Genomic DNA, 15,539 nt, shown 5'->3' with positions numbered 1-15,539 from the left:
CTTCAGGTTACAAGTTTCAATAATGTTCCTGCATTAATGATCAACCTTTACATGCAAGTTTGGTAGTACATCTTATTCAACTAATCAAGAACCATAACTATATTCTGTCCCTCGTAATCTTATAATTTTCCTCGGAAAGTGTCTTTTTAATCGATAACTATTCATCTATCACCATCTAAAACACACACACTGCTTCCCCCCAACGAAAAGGACCGTCCCCTTAGTGGAGGTAAAAATGAAGCATAAGGTCACTCATAGAACTCAGCTCAGAAGCAGCTTGAGCTCAAGTTTATTAAGCGAGTCGGGCTCGAGTTTAGTTTGGATTCGTTCATCAATTACATGGTTAGCTTGAGCTCAGCTCGAATTAGATCCTCTGTGAGGACAAGAAATATCATACAATAATTGCAACATCAATACAATATCACAGTAGTTACAAAGAACAAAAGAAGCAAAAGGAAAAGAAAAGGGAAACCTCTTGTAACCGACATCGCTATAAAGGAGACATTACAGTCATTATTACACAAAGGGAAAAGGAAGAAGTACAGACAGTGTATGATCTAACTTTATCATCAGATCAAAACACACATCTTAGGGGTTTGATTCTGAATTCAGCTCTATGAGACATCTGAATCATGTTCCTCGAGCTTTTTAGATGCTGAAGTGCTTGACTCTGAACTTCCACTCCCCCTTCGCCGCGTCATAGGATACAAATTCTGCACCCTGCTCCTCAGCCTTCTTCATCAGCATCTCCTTGTACTTGTCGACCTGGGGACCGTCTGTATACTGTTTCCCTGTTGTCTTGTTCATGCATGTAACGTTAAGAAGCGTTATCTCTGCAGGCTTATTGAGACCCTGCCCGACTGGGGGCTTTCTGCTCTCATCCTTGTAAACAATCACTTCGCGGTTGTTAAACTGGACAATGGACTCGAGGTCAAGCTTCCGTACATCAGTTTCACCGTAGAACTTGATGCTCCCGTAGCCATGCCTACCAACCACGAAATCTTTAACATTGCGGCAGAAGCCTGGATTGACACGTTCTTTGGCAGCCAGCTCCTGGAGTTGAGGCTCAGTGTAATAATCATAATGCTGGAGCTTGGGCATCAGCGTTGCAGTGTCTGTGCCATGCTCATGTAGAGTTGCATCTTGGGACCCCTTCTGGGTATGGTTATCATGACCGCCGCCATTTGCCTTTGGACTCTGAGATTGTTTCAACGGAGGCGTAGGAGCACAATTTTGTTCTGCCGAGAAGTGAGAATCTGCATGAAATCAATAATTAAAGGAGAAACTGTTTCCTAATAACATCAAACGCAGCAACTTCATATCAAACTTGCAATGATAAAGTGGACATAGAACTCCTTCTCAAAGGATTTTAAACAATAGCAAGATTCATCCTAACAAACTATTCTAACCCGACCATGTGATGTTAATGGAGTCTTCTCAGCTAGTGTATTATTTTCAATAATCCTTGTAATGAATAAAATTATCTCTACAATTTAATCAGAAGAAATTTAACTTGTAAAGACCATTAAAATAATATTTTCAAGCATAAAATAATTAATGACAGAAAGCCCTTTTTTGGTTAGCATTAGGCTGCAATGTCAAAAGTTGAGCATTAAGTTCATTTTCTCCACCAATACCCAGCATAGCTGCATCGCACGAAACAAGTTCCTTTATCATTACCAATGCAATCCATGAATGGAGGTCTGAAAAACAAACTTTTGATTGCAACAGAAAGAAGGGCCTCTCTCATCTAAGCATCAGCGAGACTCAAAAAAATAAATGGTACTGGAAAAGTGAATAAAGCTATACTGAACAATAACTTACCATCATCTTCTTCTGCAAAAGATTCAATAACAGACAAAGTAGATGGCTCTTGTGAAATTTTACCTGAAGAAGATAGCAATCCGAAGTTAAGAAAAAAAAAAGAATAACAACTATGTATACTCAATTAAAGGATATAATGACTAATAACATGAAAAGCATGTTAGGAAGAAAAAGAAAGGAAAAATATAAGCACTAATAGCAATCAGAGAACAATGTAATCGACCTTAAAACAGATAAGGGAATAAATAAATAGTTTTCTCCTAGATCCTGAAACACCAAAATTTCCTAGATCAGAAAGATATTCAGAAAATATCGTTATAAAATACTAAGCTTTTCAAACTTGTCCATTAGTAATTACCACTCCTAGAAAAAGCTATTCAACAATAAATTTGTCTTTATGGCATTATGTAATGAAAAACAGTACTCACCATACATATGTTACACTACTCACAATTATTACTATATTTAACAAAATCAGAAATATGGTTTGGAGTTCCAGTGATGTAAGTGGTGTTTTTCCATTAGTTCTCATCATTATGTAGACTTCTTGATGGATTGGGGCAGAACTCTATTATGAAAAGAAATAGAGAAAGAAAACGGAAGTAAGTTAACAGTGTAATTTGACACTAATTCTGATTCCCATAAATAAATGTGTGAAAGTTATACTTTAAGACCAAACAAAATCCACTGGAAGCCATCTAGAAGATTTGAAAAATCAAGTGGCTGCAGGCAAGTGCAGTGCATGTTGGACTGTTTTAGTGGTAAAATCTTCTTTTTATAATGGAAAAACACCGAGGCAGTTCAGCTTCTTTTGCCAAGTACTTGGGCCTAAAACTGAATGAAGTAAAACCAAAATCTTCTTCCCAACTCAGAGTATGTTTCAAGTCAAAAGTAAGACGAATAGATGATGCAGATGAGTCCCAATCGTGGTATTATTCTTGAATTGGGTCACACAATAACACATACGGTAATGGTTAAAGATAACACATACGGTAATGCTTAAAGATAAATAGCAAAGACAAATAGAACTTAACCTTCTTGACTATTTGGTGATGCCCACTTCTCAATTGGATGAATAATTAGTGCCCTTGGATTCTCCCGAGGAAGGACAAAACCATCTGCTCTTGGTGTTGGCGAAACTTCATCAGCAGCAAAAAAAGGTACCTATGTCAAAAAATAAAAAATAAAAAATAAAACATATCAACAATCTCGCTTAAACAGTTCTGCAAGACTACACAAACTGAAATAACATTATTTAACAGCTCTTCCACAGTTTTAAAGCTCTGGTCCAGCATAAGAATATCCTCACCTTTCGACCATCAGTTTTTGGATAATATCTCCTTGGTGGTAATCCTATCCTTCTTTGAGACAAGTGCCTTGGAACCGACATGGAGAAAGTTCTAACTGGAAGAGAAATTTCAGCAACCTGTTGTCCAGCATGAGCATTTTGTCAATGCACCTATGCCAACTTTATGCTCTATAATACAGAGTTTACTGTATACACAACTTAATAGTACAACTAATTAGTAACTTGGCCATATATCAAATATCCCATGCTCAAGAATATACCAACTATCATAGAATGGAAGTGCTTCAAAGAAGGAAAGACTTACCGGCATGCTTGAAATACCAAAATGAACAGAAGAAGCAGATCTGACATGGTCAATGGACATCTGAGGTGCTACTGGAAGTGTACCAAACGGATTTGTATTGGGAGCTGGTTGCACAACTATGTTTGCTTGACTTCCAACACTGTTTCATGAATAATTAGCAGAAGATAGATTAGTAAAATAATAGAGTAGAAGTCACAAAAGTTGAGCTGAAAGTAAAGCATGGTTTGAAGTTTCACCCCAGACAAAATACTACCGGCAAAAAGTTATTGAAAGCTAATGCCGAAACTCATTGATCAAGGCTGAAAAAAAAAGATTGTTGATTTGCCATTTGTTTTGAACCACTATTAGATGAATCATCCATTCCGGCCCAAATTTTCTATTTTCTCTAGGGGAAAAAATGAAACTGAAACAAACCAAAAACGTGACCAGGCAATAAAGCATAACAATGTTCTGTGCTAGACACTGACACAATCAAAGCTTGTGCATTCCATACGACACAAGTTCCACACTTTCTTGTAGAACCATATATTAATCCAGCTTTCCATGTACACACACACACTAAATTAAATTATCTATGGAAGAAGCTAAAAATTTTAAGTGATTGCTTTTAGTTCTCTTGCTTTCCATCTAAATCGACTTGCCTCCCAACCATATGCTGTCCAATAATCTTAGCATATCTGTGATTCCTTTAAGCAGGATTCTCTAGCACACTAAGAAAAAGAATGATAATAATTGTTAAAGCGAGAGCTGAAATGAAACATACGGTTGCCCAATTGTGCCTTGATTGAAGATGTTGGAAACGCCTCCTAGACCACCCGACAAGGCTAAACATAGAAAAAGGAGAAAGGAGGAAAAGATTATGTAGAGCATATCGAGTTTTCAGTAGAAATAACACAAGGGAGCAGCAAATTATCTCCACATTACCTGGTTGCGTCTGACCAAAGTTTTCGAATGAAAAGCCACTTGATGTCTGAGAAGGGTCTTGTGCTGGAAAACTTCTTGAGAACGAAGGCTAAAGAGCAGAAAATATATCAGTTACTTAACCAGAAGAGGAAAATAAATGTTTCACATTATCCATTTGTTAAACTTCTTCAGCTAAATATAAATAAATAAACAACTTGTATGGTTTACAATATCACTTACTGTTGTTTGACCAAACCCTGCATCAGAGTTTGAGCGAAATGTTGAAGGTGAGGTTGAATTGCTAAAGAGACTTACTCCAAGTCCAGTCGATGGTGTGCTAAATATACTTGAACCAAAAATCGGTGTGCTCTGCTGAGGTGCTGTAGATGGCTGACAGGGAGGGGAGGGTGTCTGCCCAAATGATGGAGTGGAGGATTCGAGCAGCGCAGATGGTTGACTGTTGCCAGAGGTCAAGCTACCAGCAAATGACAAACTTGAGGTTCCCATTGAGGAACCAAAAATTGAGGATGAAGAACTTAATGCTGGCATGGTTGTTCCACCAAAAATTGGTGATGAAGAACTTGAACCAAAAGCAGCACCAGTGGGTGCTCCAAACAATAAAGTATTAAAAGTTGATGGTGACGAACTAAATGGGGTGTTTGAAAGCGAAGTGGATGTGGAAGCAAAGCCAGTTGAACCAAATGTTGAGGCCTGAAATGCAAATGGTTTTGAAGAAGTAGAAGAGGAGAAAGAAGTTGCAGCTGTCTGACCAGATGCCCCTGCGGCACCAAAAGGGCTAGGTTGTGTTGCAGCCGCAGAGCCTATCCCACCTGCAGCCTGTCCAGAAAGATTCGCTCCCCCTACAAATTGAACATGATGAAATTAGTAATAGACAAAAAAAAGAATGCTGACATAATGCGAGGAAGTCAAAATGGTTAGTCAGTTATGCCAACTAAAAGATATGGGTTCAAACCAAAAAAACTAGAAAAAAGAATATATCAGCCAATTCAGGCAAACCAAAAAGGTGCTATATGATTCAGAAGTTGAGATTAATCTCAATACTCATAGAACACTTTTTAATCTTGAAAATCCACTTATTTTTTTCAAAAGAACCAAATGCAAGAATATAGATGCACAACTTCTATTATATACTAATTCTTAGCATTAACTCCATTGGATTCTCCTAGTTTTATGGCCTTCCCATTAGTAGAAAAGCTTTCCAACAGAAGAATGAGAAAAATTCACATGACCATAAGAAAAGATTTTGACTTTTGGGGGCATCAAATAGTTTATAATATCCAATGTTTGTTGATATAGTGCTTGCTAAGTATAGAATTGAGGAACCTATGACATAACATACAGTGCCTTTATATTCCAAGCAACGACCTAGGCCATGAGGGATAAGATGCTCTGCCTAATCAAATTAGACCCTAATTACCATGAGGTTGAAATTCTGTTGAATTACCATAAAGTGCACTGTCACGTCATTAAAAAGAGCCGACTTACCTTTATCGCCACATTGATAGTCCTCCCATCTCAATTCTTCATGGTTCTTATCTTTATACTCGGGCATGGCTGAAATTGACTCCAATTTTGCAGCTGGCTGCCTACCAGTGCCACCACCAGCCTCCCGTGTGGAGGTGAAACGAGCTACTCTGCTTCCTCCTACTCGACCTCCTAAAGCTGTCTGTCCAGAACCACTCCTACCAAATGGAGGAATTGCTGCTTGCACACCTATAGAATTAACAAGAAGGTGAATAAAGATAAGAAAGCCAAGTCTGAAAATGTCGTTGAAGAGACTAAAATACGAAAGCTGATAGAAGAAAAAAGGCATCAGAATATTTAATCACTCTGCAAGACACAGGATATTCAAGGAAATAACTGCATGAAAGATAGATTTTGTATTCATACATAAAATAAAAATTATTGGAACCTTCCCCAGGTTACAGAATGTCAATGCCAAAATTGTTACTGGAAGAGGGAGAAAACTGACCTTGCTGGGAACTCCGAGCACCAAAAGGTGATGGAATGCTTCCAGGAGTGCTACCAAATGCAGATGTTGATTGTCCAAAGGTTGCTGTGGAGCCAAAACTGAAAGGAGAACTTGATGCACCAAATGCTGGAACACCAGAAGATCCAAAAGCCATAGTAGATACACAGAATGCAGGAGTGCTTGAAGAACCAAATGAAGCACCCAAGGCTGCTGTCACTGTTGATCCAAATACTGGGGCACTTGAAACCCCAAATGCTTTTCCCGTACTACGAAGCAACGGGGTTGATGTGGATCCAAATGCTGGGGTAGTTGCCACACCAAACGCAGGCGTACTTGTGGTACCAAGGGCAGGGGAACTTGTTGCACCAAATGCAGGGACACTAATAGTACCAAAAGCTTGGGTATTTGTAGCACCAAATGCAGGTTGACTAGAAGCACCAAAAGGTGTGGCCGAGTAAAATACGTTACCTCCAAATGCTGATTGTGTTTGCTGAAATGTGCTACTAAATGGACTTGACTGGCTAGATGACGATCCAAAACCTCCAAAAGTTGGCTTTTGGCCAAGCAAAGAACCTATCAATAGGTAACAGTAAGATATTGTCAGACCAACGAAGAAGACAAAACGATGAAAACATAAATAAGATAGTGTTATTAATTAGAATCTGATGTTAACCATACATCCATCCTGACACTTTAGATCTCACTCCATGGATATTACCTACAGTACTATTCCCTTTATCTAAAGGAGTGTTGGAAGATAAGAATTGAAGGGAAGAAATTGGTGAAAATTTCTAGTAAAATCACTTTTAGTAAATAATCATAATTTATTAGTATTTGGTAAAAGTGGAAATGTTCAGTGAAAATGAATAATTATGACAATTAATAACAATATACAAGATACAAAAAGGTGGAAAGTATCACTCTCTCCCTCAAGAAAAGGAAGTAAAATGAGCCAAAATTAAGATTTGTAGTTTTAGAAAGGTGGAGAAACACACTTATCACTCAACTTTCTTCATCAAAATATCATAAAGTGATGGACTTCCAGAAAGTTAGTTACTCTTTTCCTATATGTTAACAACCAAACACACCCTAAATCATAAAAAAAAAAAAACTTTTATCCTGATCACTGGAACATTTTTAGGCTCTTGAACAAGGAGCCTCAAAAAGCAAACTCACAAAGAAGTAGTTCAAGGATCAAATAGGTATCTCCATCTGCTATTTAAGAAGCAAAGCATGCAATAGAATGATAATCAATACAAGATCCGTGTAAGGGAGAAAAACAATGACGTAGAGGATTTCAAAATATGTTTCCTTTGTTCCTTCGGTAATGAACCATTCCATTTCATCTGAACTGAGTACTGGTAGAAACAAGATTCTCATAGTTAGATAGAACTAACCTCCGAAAGAAGATGAAGAACTGCCAATCGCAGGAGATGTTGATGCACCTAAGGCAGGACCAGGACTTCCAAAAGATGGTGCGGATGAAGCACCAAATGTAGGTGTTGAAGGTTGTCCAAATACGCGCATTGATGTACCACCAAACATCGAGCCCCCTGTCTGCGCACCAAAAGAATTTGGATTGCCAAATGGTTTTGGAGCGAAGAGATTAGTAATAGCACTGCTCGTTTGCCCAAACATGGACTGAGAACCATGTGGGCTACTGGAAGGCTGCCCAAAAGCTGAAAACAAGATACAAGTTACCAAAAGATTATACGAGATAGACAAAATTGTTGGAAAAATAACCAGCAAACAGTACTACATACTCTGCATTTCACGGCTACAAGGCAGAGCAAATGACTCGAGCCAAAAAAAGAATTACCAATGGTAGCAAAACATCCCATATTAAGTAATGATCTTCTCTCAACAGTCAACACGAAGGAAACAATTTGGACAGAAAGTAAGCTTCCCTCCTTCGAATGGTTGATCAGTAGCAAGATTCCCACTAATCTAGTACAAAATATGCACGCTTGCACACCACAAGGGTGAACCAAGAACTCAAAGTAGAGGTTCCCGAAACCTAATCAGAAATGCAAAAGAATCATATCAAGCAGCTATTTTGAGCTAACCAAATCGAAGATTCGCAGTATCCAGAGCACAGGAACCCAAGAAAGCTAGAACCCCACGAATCTACTAACAGAATCTAGAGGAAGAAGGAAACAAAACGTACGAGTGGTAGAGCCGAACATGTCTGGATTATCTTCGACCGGATTCTGCAAGGAAAGCGAAACAAGACACGGTGATTGCGCTACTACTATGACACTATCGATTCCTTCACTAGCTTTTGAAGTATATATATATATATATTAACAAATCTGATATAAGGGATTGCGTTCTTCCTACGAGTGACGCGTTCTACTTAGCTTAAAACCAACGCCCAAGAAAGAAAGTTTAAAAAAAAAAAAGAAAAATCGAACGCGGGAGGGTGTTCCTTTCAACGATTCCGCGGATTAGAAAGAAACAATTATTTTTATTTTGGTTTAATAGAAACAAAAAAAAAAAAGGAAATGGGAAGGGAAATTGATCCGGTTGTTCACGGAATGAGGAGGGGTTTTAGAAGAGGGAGGGAACGCTAGGCGATACGAAGTTGGACGGTGTGGATGTACCCGGATGGGATCGTGAGCATGACGTGTCAGGTAGATCCCGATTTTGGAATCTCGAGGCAGGGTTATGGCGTAGTTTGAATGGGTTGCCCTGCACAGTGCACACCGAAGATTTTGTATAAATATTCTTTTAAAATAACCATAATGGTATTTTAAACAGCCTACTTATCTCAATGGCGATCATAATATGTTTTGTAAACTTAGCTTGAGGTGATAATCCGGCTGATATCGAGCTTAGGCTAAATGTAGCTTAGCATAATTTAGAGATATTATATTTTATTATGTCTACTGTAATGACCTCCGTAAAAATGTTTTATATACTTTTTGTAAAAAATACTTATATGGTGCTATTCAATTTATTAAATATTAAATACTTAATGTGAGATTAAAAAATATAACACAATAAATGGGCGTAATAGGCCCGTGCCACCTATTACTGTCTCGGACTCAGGCTGAGCCCAATGACCAGCTGTAACAATAGCATCAGAACTGAGGATGGAACTTCCTTGCACCATACAGATATATGGAAGGATTAGTGAATAATCTCATAGATACTGCATTGCCAGCATGCCTGAAATGTTAAAGCTCTATGAGCAGTAGGGCTGTATAATAAACAAACCACATAATTTTCAACTTGAGGATGGAACTTTATAAGGTGCTATCCAGAGAGAAAAGTACAGCGGGAGAAACAAGATGTTGTGACCTAAACAACTCTGTTCCTAATCCATCTACAGCAGACTTACTGCCATTGTTTCATCTCTCTCTCTCTCACACTCCTGACTATCTCTTCTTCCCACTGCGAGGATTGGATTTCTTGTTCGAAGTGATCTTTGCGGATTTATCTGGTGTTTCCTGAAAAGATAGAATCATAGAACAACAAAGCTAAAGAGTTTAAGAAAGAAATTTTAAAAAATAGGCTATGTCCAGAAGTATGAGTTGCAGCTACAATGCTAGCAAGAGCATGCTTACTTTTCTCAAGTATTGGAATCATGAAAAGGAAAACCGTGAAAACACCATAACCAAAAAGGAAAAGTAAGTTTTTCAGAAAATAAATATATAAATTCAACTGTTTACTATAATGTGCAACAAGCTCTATCCATCAAAAGCATTCTGTCAGTCCTAAATGGAAAGCAAGTGAATTTATAAATTGAAATGGGAAGGAACACATCAACAACCTTTATGTATCCCATATTAGAAAAAATTGGTGTGTACAAACTAGCTCATATGTGGATGAACAAAATGGAGGGCCATTTAGATGATTTAGAAAGTAGAAACTACTAGCTCAAATGTACAGTTATGTAACTCCTGCGGATGAACTGATAGAGTTCACGAGCATCGAATTGTACGCTTTTCCAAGATGTGAAAATCATGAAGTTTATGCTATTTACCAATACGATAGGCAACATATTACCTACTATCTCTCAGATGGAATACTATATCCATTAGTGCTACAGTCCAGCAAACCATAAACTCTAAAGGTACTTACCTATAATTACAAGATATAAAAGTGATTTCTGGGATATACCTTTCGTTTAGCAGGAGTAGATGCATTAGCAACTGGCTTAAAAAAGGACTCCAGTCTGAGAAGATACAAAATGGTGTTAATAATCACCAAGAAAAATTATATCTACATAAAAGAGAAGTTACAGTACTAACCGCCCCTGGGAGGATTTATTCTTTGCTGTTTTAATCTTTTCTACTGCCTATTGAGAACACAAAAATAAATAGCTGCTAAAAATTCTAGGAAACAATAAAGGATTTTATTATCAGATGGGAAAGAGAGTACATGCCTTTGTCACCCGATCATGATTGAAACCATTTTCATTCACTAGGAAGTTCACAAGACCCTAAGATCATGATTGAAACCATTTTCTTCAGTCAAAATGAAGAATCAGATCAACTGTATTAACCAACTTGAGCAAAACAGGTTACCTCCTCATCTGGAGGAGTCCACTTCAGTTCTGGGACTTCCAAAGAGACATGAGGTTCCCTAAACAAGCGCCGAGCTTCTTGATAAGGCCAGTCCTCGGGTATTTGATACCTGCAGCAGAAAATGTTCTTAACAGAGCTCGGTAAAATACTATTTCAGTTAAGGTCATGGACTCATCTAAGCAGCATCTATAATGCAAATTTGTAGTTTATCGAATGTGCAAAATGATGAAATGTTAAAAACCCACTAAATTTGTTTCTACTAGTGAAGTGCATTGAGATGATCCTTAGTTATATTATACAAACTTGTAGTAAAGGCAGGATTGTATTCTTTAGCTCAATATGTATAATGAAGCAAAGCAAAGTATCCCAGAATCACCTTTCTCTGCTTATATTTTCCAGAATGTTTTCTATGCAACCATGCTGCCGGATAAGTTTCAATGCTGTTAGTCCCCCAATACCTACATGAAAGGAATGTACCATCACCATCAGAACAAATCTACATAGCATCCAAAAAGAAAGAAGAAAACTTTTTAATATGGCAAGCATTGACATGAAGGAAAATGCATTAGTCTTGATGACGTTAGAGGAATCTACAATACAAACTTGTAGAGCAAAGAGGAATGTGATACACGTCCAATCCATCCCTACAATATGAATATGGTCCGACTAATATCCAAGTTTCCTAGATTAATCAGCCATGGAGTATATCTTGGAAAGAAATTACTTGATGTAAATTATATATGATTAATAGTGGTATATGACTATATTCCTTACCTACTGAATTGGCACTCATCCTACATCACACTCTCTTCTCCGTTACTCGAAAGTGATGAAACATTCATTTTTATGTTCAAGTGGCTCTTATTACAGTTTCAAGGAACATGTGCTATATCTAGTTAGTATGTTTCATTTTTAATAAACATGTGAGAATTTGAACTAGAACTGTGATTTCAAGCCATGTCTTCCTTCAAAAGGAAAGCAGAATTCTGAGCTGAAATTATGGCCCAACAGATAACATTGCTGAACCCGAAATGATGTATTGAATCAACAATCTGGTGATCATATAAAAGAACCCTTTCTTTCGCTAAAAGACAAATTACCTTTGATGCTATCACAGTAGTCACATCCAGAAAGAATGCACAAGTCAATGAATTGATCCATAGTGAGTTCCAGCTCTTCCAGAACCTAAAAGGACAAGAATGAGATGTGGGTTAAGATGAAATCCTTAATAGCATGGCAGTGAAAAGAGTAAGGTACCTTAGCAATTTCAAATTCCATCACAGGGATCTTTTTAGAGCTCGGATCCATTAAATGCCGAAGAAATCTTGGGGCCCCAAAAGTTAGTGAATCCATATCTTCTGAAGCGACTGCATATACCTGTGGTGTATGTGAAGACGGAACTTAGAAATATTAGTGATACTAGAAAGAAAGAAAAGCTGGCCACAAACAACTTTTCACCATGCCTTGTCACTTTTGCAAAGTGCTGCACATTCTGCTTCTGCTTCACAAGGTGCCTGAAAACAGAAGTCAGTAGGAAAGGGACGGAGTAAGTAAGAAAGTTTGATGTTTAAAAGTCCAAGATAATGCATTTCTTTTTCCATCAAGTGCTAGTATGCCATGCCAAACAACACATCTACTAGTGAAACACAAATTCATGAACCCTAGACAGGTACTGTGCAATTAAGATGAAAGTATTTTTGCCTTACATGAAAACACCAAATTTTCTGAAACTGTTGCCAAATAATGGTTAAAGTTCAAATGACAAGGAAATGGACTGAGTTCTTAATGTTACCTCGATTACAGGAACACCCATCAATCTTAAGAGTCTTTTACAATCTTCATTGTGCTGCTTTGTAACCTGCCAAAAAAGGAGGGAACAAGAACATATATTCACCCTAAAAGTCTCAGTAAATGAGATGCTTCACCGCTTTGACTATGTTCAACCAAGTCTTCAGAGGGATATCTATGAAATACATGACTACATTTTTTTATGTATCAAGTCAGTGATAAATGACACTTAAATTTGTGCTCCAAAGAAAGTTAAACCATCTTACAAGCAAGAAATATATATCAAACTTCCAGTAATTTGACTTCCAGATACATATTGGTGCAACCAATTCCAATGTATTTCCTTCATAAAACTAGAAATGGTGAGATTACCTTCACAGTCCTTTTGCTGAACTTCTCTATTCCCTCCTTATCTCCAGTCTAAAATATATGCAGTGTAAGAGAATGAGATGGATAAAAAATACTTCTTACATAAGGAGACAAAACATAAGAACCGAGAAATTTACTTAGATAGAATACCGCAGTTTACCTCTATGGCTGTAGACAGTTCTTTGGTGGCATCCTCCCTCTTTGAATACCTAAAGGAATACAATTTGATTAATCAAGGGAAGAAAGAACATCTGCACCTAATGTAGGCAAAACACAAATTATGTAAATTGAAAGAGTTGAGCTATGCCTCTTTGCAAGCTCTTGTTTCTTCAATTCTGGTGGCTGACCATCAAATACATATCTGACACAACAAAGTTAACACTTCAGAAAGGCATCATATTTTGTGATAAAAATCCCAATAAGCAACAGACTTAAAAGGAGATGAGACAATACACTGGCTTCATTCCGGCCTCGAGCAATCTTATTGTCCGGTTAAACATACCTTGCAAGTGACTGCCGAATCAGAGAGTATTAAAAAATTTCACAGGCATCAACTTTTCGTAATTTGAAAGAGAAAGAATGATACAAAAACAACAAAGATACTATATTTTCACCTTGTAACTTCTCCGGCCTCATTGGTGAGGGTCTCCATTCCGGTCCTTCCCACTACAATCTAGACATGACAAAAAATAAACCCGCAAAAATCAAAACTTTGAGCATTTCCCCAATACGTCTGGAACAACCACGAACCCGAAAGCTTAACACACCAATCTAAACCAAATGCAGAAAAATTATTGGACACTAAACAAGAAACCCGTTCCAATTCCTGGATACAAAGAGAGAGAAAACATATAAACGAGAGAGAGAGAATAAGAGAAATGGACGGACAAGGAACTGGTAGATGCTCATGCTGGCGTCAATAGCGATCTTCCGGCCAAAATAGCTCTCGAACTTTTGCTCCTTCATGGCCTTCGGGGCGTTGTCCGCGAGGAGCTTCGTCAAACCCTAGCACCAACAAAGAAGAATAGGATGAAGCAAAAGCAATCAGAGACTGAGGTCCACGAGCTCGGAGGATGAGGACTCGAAACCCTAACCTTTATGCCCATGGCGACGCGGTAGAAGAGAGCAAGAGAAGAGAGGGACGGCGAAGAAGTGAAGGGGGGGTTTGCTCGATCATGCGAGCTCTTTTCCCGCCTCCACTGTCGAGGACTTGATGAATAACTTGATCGGACGGATCACGGCCGTCCATAACTTTTCTTTCTTTTACATAATCCGAAACAGTCAGCGGAGGAATAATTATTTTCCTTATTCTGTAATACTATTATTTATTCTAGAATAACAGTTACTCTACAATATACATATTATTTATTAAAATTATATTTTACACTGCAACTTAATTGCTAATTACATCAATTTATCTTCGTAGTAATTTCATAAAAAATAAAACATCATTTTTCTATCTTTTTATTCACTTTATATCACATTAAAATAATTATTATACTATTATTTAAAAATATAAGTAAACATAAAAATAATATTTCTGAAATAAAGATATTATTTTAAAAATAACAATGGTGAATATTTATTCTAGAATTAGCATTAAATTTGAAGTAATGGAGGGTAAATAATATAGAGCAGTGATGTAATAATTATGTGATATAAAATTAATGCAAGTTATTTTCGTAGAGTTTGATTTCACAATATTTATTACATAGTGATTTAATTTATCTATACCATTAATTATATAGTGATACAAAATTAGCCTTATAAAACTTGATTAGTTACTCTTATTTTTTTAGTCTTCATTTTTTTAAAAATAAAATTAATTAAATATAAAAATAATAAAAAAATATTTGATTACTGAACCAACTTAGTAATTCCTGAACAAGTTCAAAAGATTCCCTAAACTCAAACAAATATATTTTGTGTTTGGTTACAGTATTAAGATAGGTTTTCTCCTTTACTCTAACTTAAGTTGGAATAAGAAAAAAATAATAATAAGGAGTCCATATCCAAAGTAAAAGTAATACTATAACAATGTTAACCATAGTATTAGTTATACTAGGTTTGGTAATGCTTACCCTATATACCATGAATAAAAGATCTATAATCTGAATAATGTTTTAATTTTATGAGCCCCTGTTAAATGTAATTTAGGTACCTCTGTAATTTTACGCATCTATTTGTTGTTTCGTCCTCAAAGGTGGATAAACTGCAACGATTAATTTAAATAAATTTATATAAAAATTTATGTTTAATTCATCATAACTACTTTAGCTTATAGCAGGTATTTTAATTATTTCTTATTTATAAATATTATGATAGGGTTTTTTTTTCCGTTGGCCGGAAGAAAAAAATGAAAAATAAATATCGCTGACATAAATTCATTTACATATAATTTACATATGTAATATATACCTGAATTTTTTTATTGCTGATCTAAAGATAAAATATAATTATTTTATAAAAACCCGACATAAATTTTGGTTTATATTTGCCAATTTGATTATTAATAAG

The 15,539-nt window shown here is 36.7% G+C and overlaps 2 protein-coding genes across 4 annotated transcripts; both read right to left on the bottom strand.

The window, feature by feature from the left end:
* Nucleotides 1–450: 450 nt before the first annotated feature.
* LOC140761451 (nuclear pore complex protein NUP98A-like) lies at nucleotides 451–8,579 on the bottom strand. 3 transcript variants are annotated; one of them, XM_073098776.1, is made up of 13 exons: nucleotides 8,501–8,579; nucleotides 8,153–8,350; nucleotides 7,731–8,012; nucleotides 6,334–6,906; nucleotides 5,847–6,074; nucleotides 4,581–5,200; nucleotides 4,362–4,449; nucleotides 4,201–4,261; nucleotides 3,438–3,576; nucleotides 3,134–3,250; nucleotides 2,859–2,988; nucleotides 1,825–1,887; nucleotides 451–1,256 (listed from the first exon to the last, which is right to left on the bottom strand). In XM_073098776.1, the coding sequence occupies exons 1-13, from the start codon at nucleotides 8,517–8,519 to the stop codon at nucleotides 649–651; spliced, it is 3,126 nt and encodes a 1,041-aa protein (XP_072954877.1). In that variant the 5' UTR covers nucleotides 8,520–8,579; the 3' UTR covers nucleotides 451–648. The 3 variants fall into 3 exon arrangements, with proteins under 3 accessions (XP_072954877.1, XP_072954878.1, XP_072954879.1); XM_073098777.1 differs by lacking the exon at nucleotides 8,153–8,350 and having other exon boundaries at nucleotides 8,501–8,573; XM_073098778.1 differs by lacking the exon at nucleotides 8,501–8,579 and having other exon boundaries at nucleotides 8,097–8,388.
* Nucleotides 8,580–9,505: 926 nt separating this feature from the next.
* LOC140761069 (flap endonuclease 1-A) lies at nucleotides 9,506–14,152 on the bottom strand. Its single transcript, XM_073098250.1, has 17 exons — nucleotides 14,117–14,152; nucleotides 13,911–14,027; nucleotides 13,637–13,695; nucleotides 13,476–13,535; nucleotides 13,330–13,383; nucleotides 13,183–13,231; nucleotides 13,026–13,073; nucleotides 12,658–12,723; nucleotides 12,329–12,379; nucleotides 12,123–12,242; nucleotides 11,966–12,050; nucleotides 11,242–11,323; nucleotides 10,866–10,974; nucleotides 10,720–10,780; nucleotides 10,590–10,632; nucleotides 10,459–10,513; nucleotides 9,506–9,785 (listed from the first exon to the last, which is right to left on the bottom strand). The coding sequence occupies exons 1-17, from the start codon at nucleotides 14,126–14,128 to the stop codon at nucleotides 9,714–9,716; spliced, it is 1,143 nt and encodes a 380-aa protein (XP_072954351.1). The 5' UTR covers nucleotides 14,129–14,152; the 3' UTR covers nucleotides 9,506–9,713.
* Between the last annotated feature and the right edge of the window lie 1,387 nt (nucleotides 14,153–15,539).

Source organism: Typha angustifolia, chromosome 6 (assembly GCF_048772165.1).
Source record: "Typha angustifolia cultivar Huaian chromosome 6, ASM4877216v1, whole genome shotgun sequence".
In the NCBI taxonomy this organism is placed as follows: Eukaryota; Viridiplantae; Streptophyta; class Magnoliopsida; order Poales; family Typhaceae; genus Typha; species Typha angustifolia.
Note: the sequence above shows the minus strand (reverse complement) of the source record. Positions and strands in the feature narration are given on the sequence as shown.

Excerpts from the sequence above, each read along its gene's own strand:
- LOC140761451 (XM_073098776.1), bottom strand. Across the intron at positions 8,013-8,152 it reads GGGATGTTTTGCTACCATTG|CTTTTGGGCAGCCTTCCAGT; the intron begins GTAATTCTTTTT and ends TCTTGTTTTCAG. Across the intron at positions 5,201-5,846 it reads CTATCAATGTGGCGATAAAG|GGGGAGCGAATCTTTCTGGA; the intron begins GTAAGTCGGCTC and ends TTCAATTTGTAG.
- LOC140761069 (XM_073098250.1), bottom strand. Across the intron at positions 12,243-12,328 it reads CACTTTGCAAAAGTGACAAG|GTATATGCAGTCGCTTCAGA; the intron begins GCATGGTGAAAA and ends CATACACCACAG. Across the intron at positions 12,051-12,122 it reads TGGAATTTGAAATTGCTAAG|GTTCTGGAAGAGCTGGAACT; the intron begins GTACCTTACTCT and ends TTGTCCTTTTAG.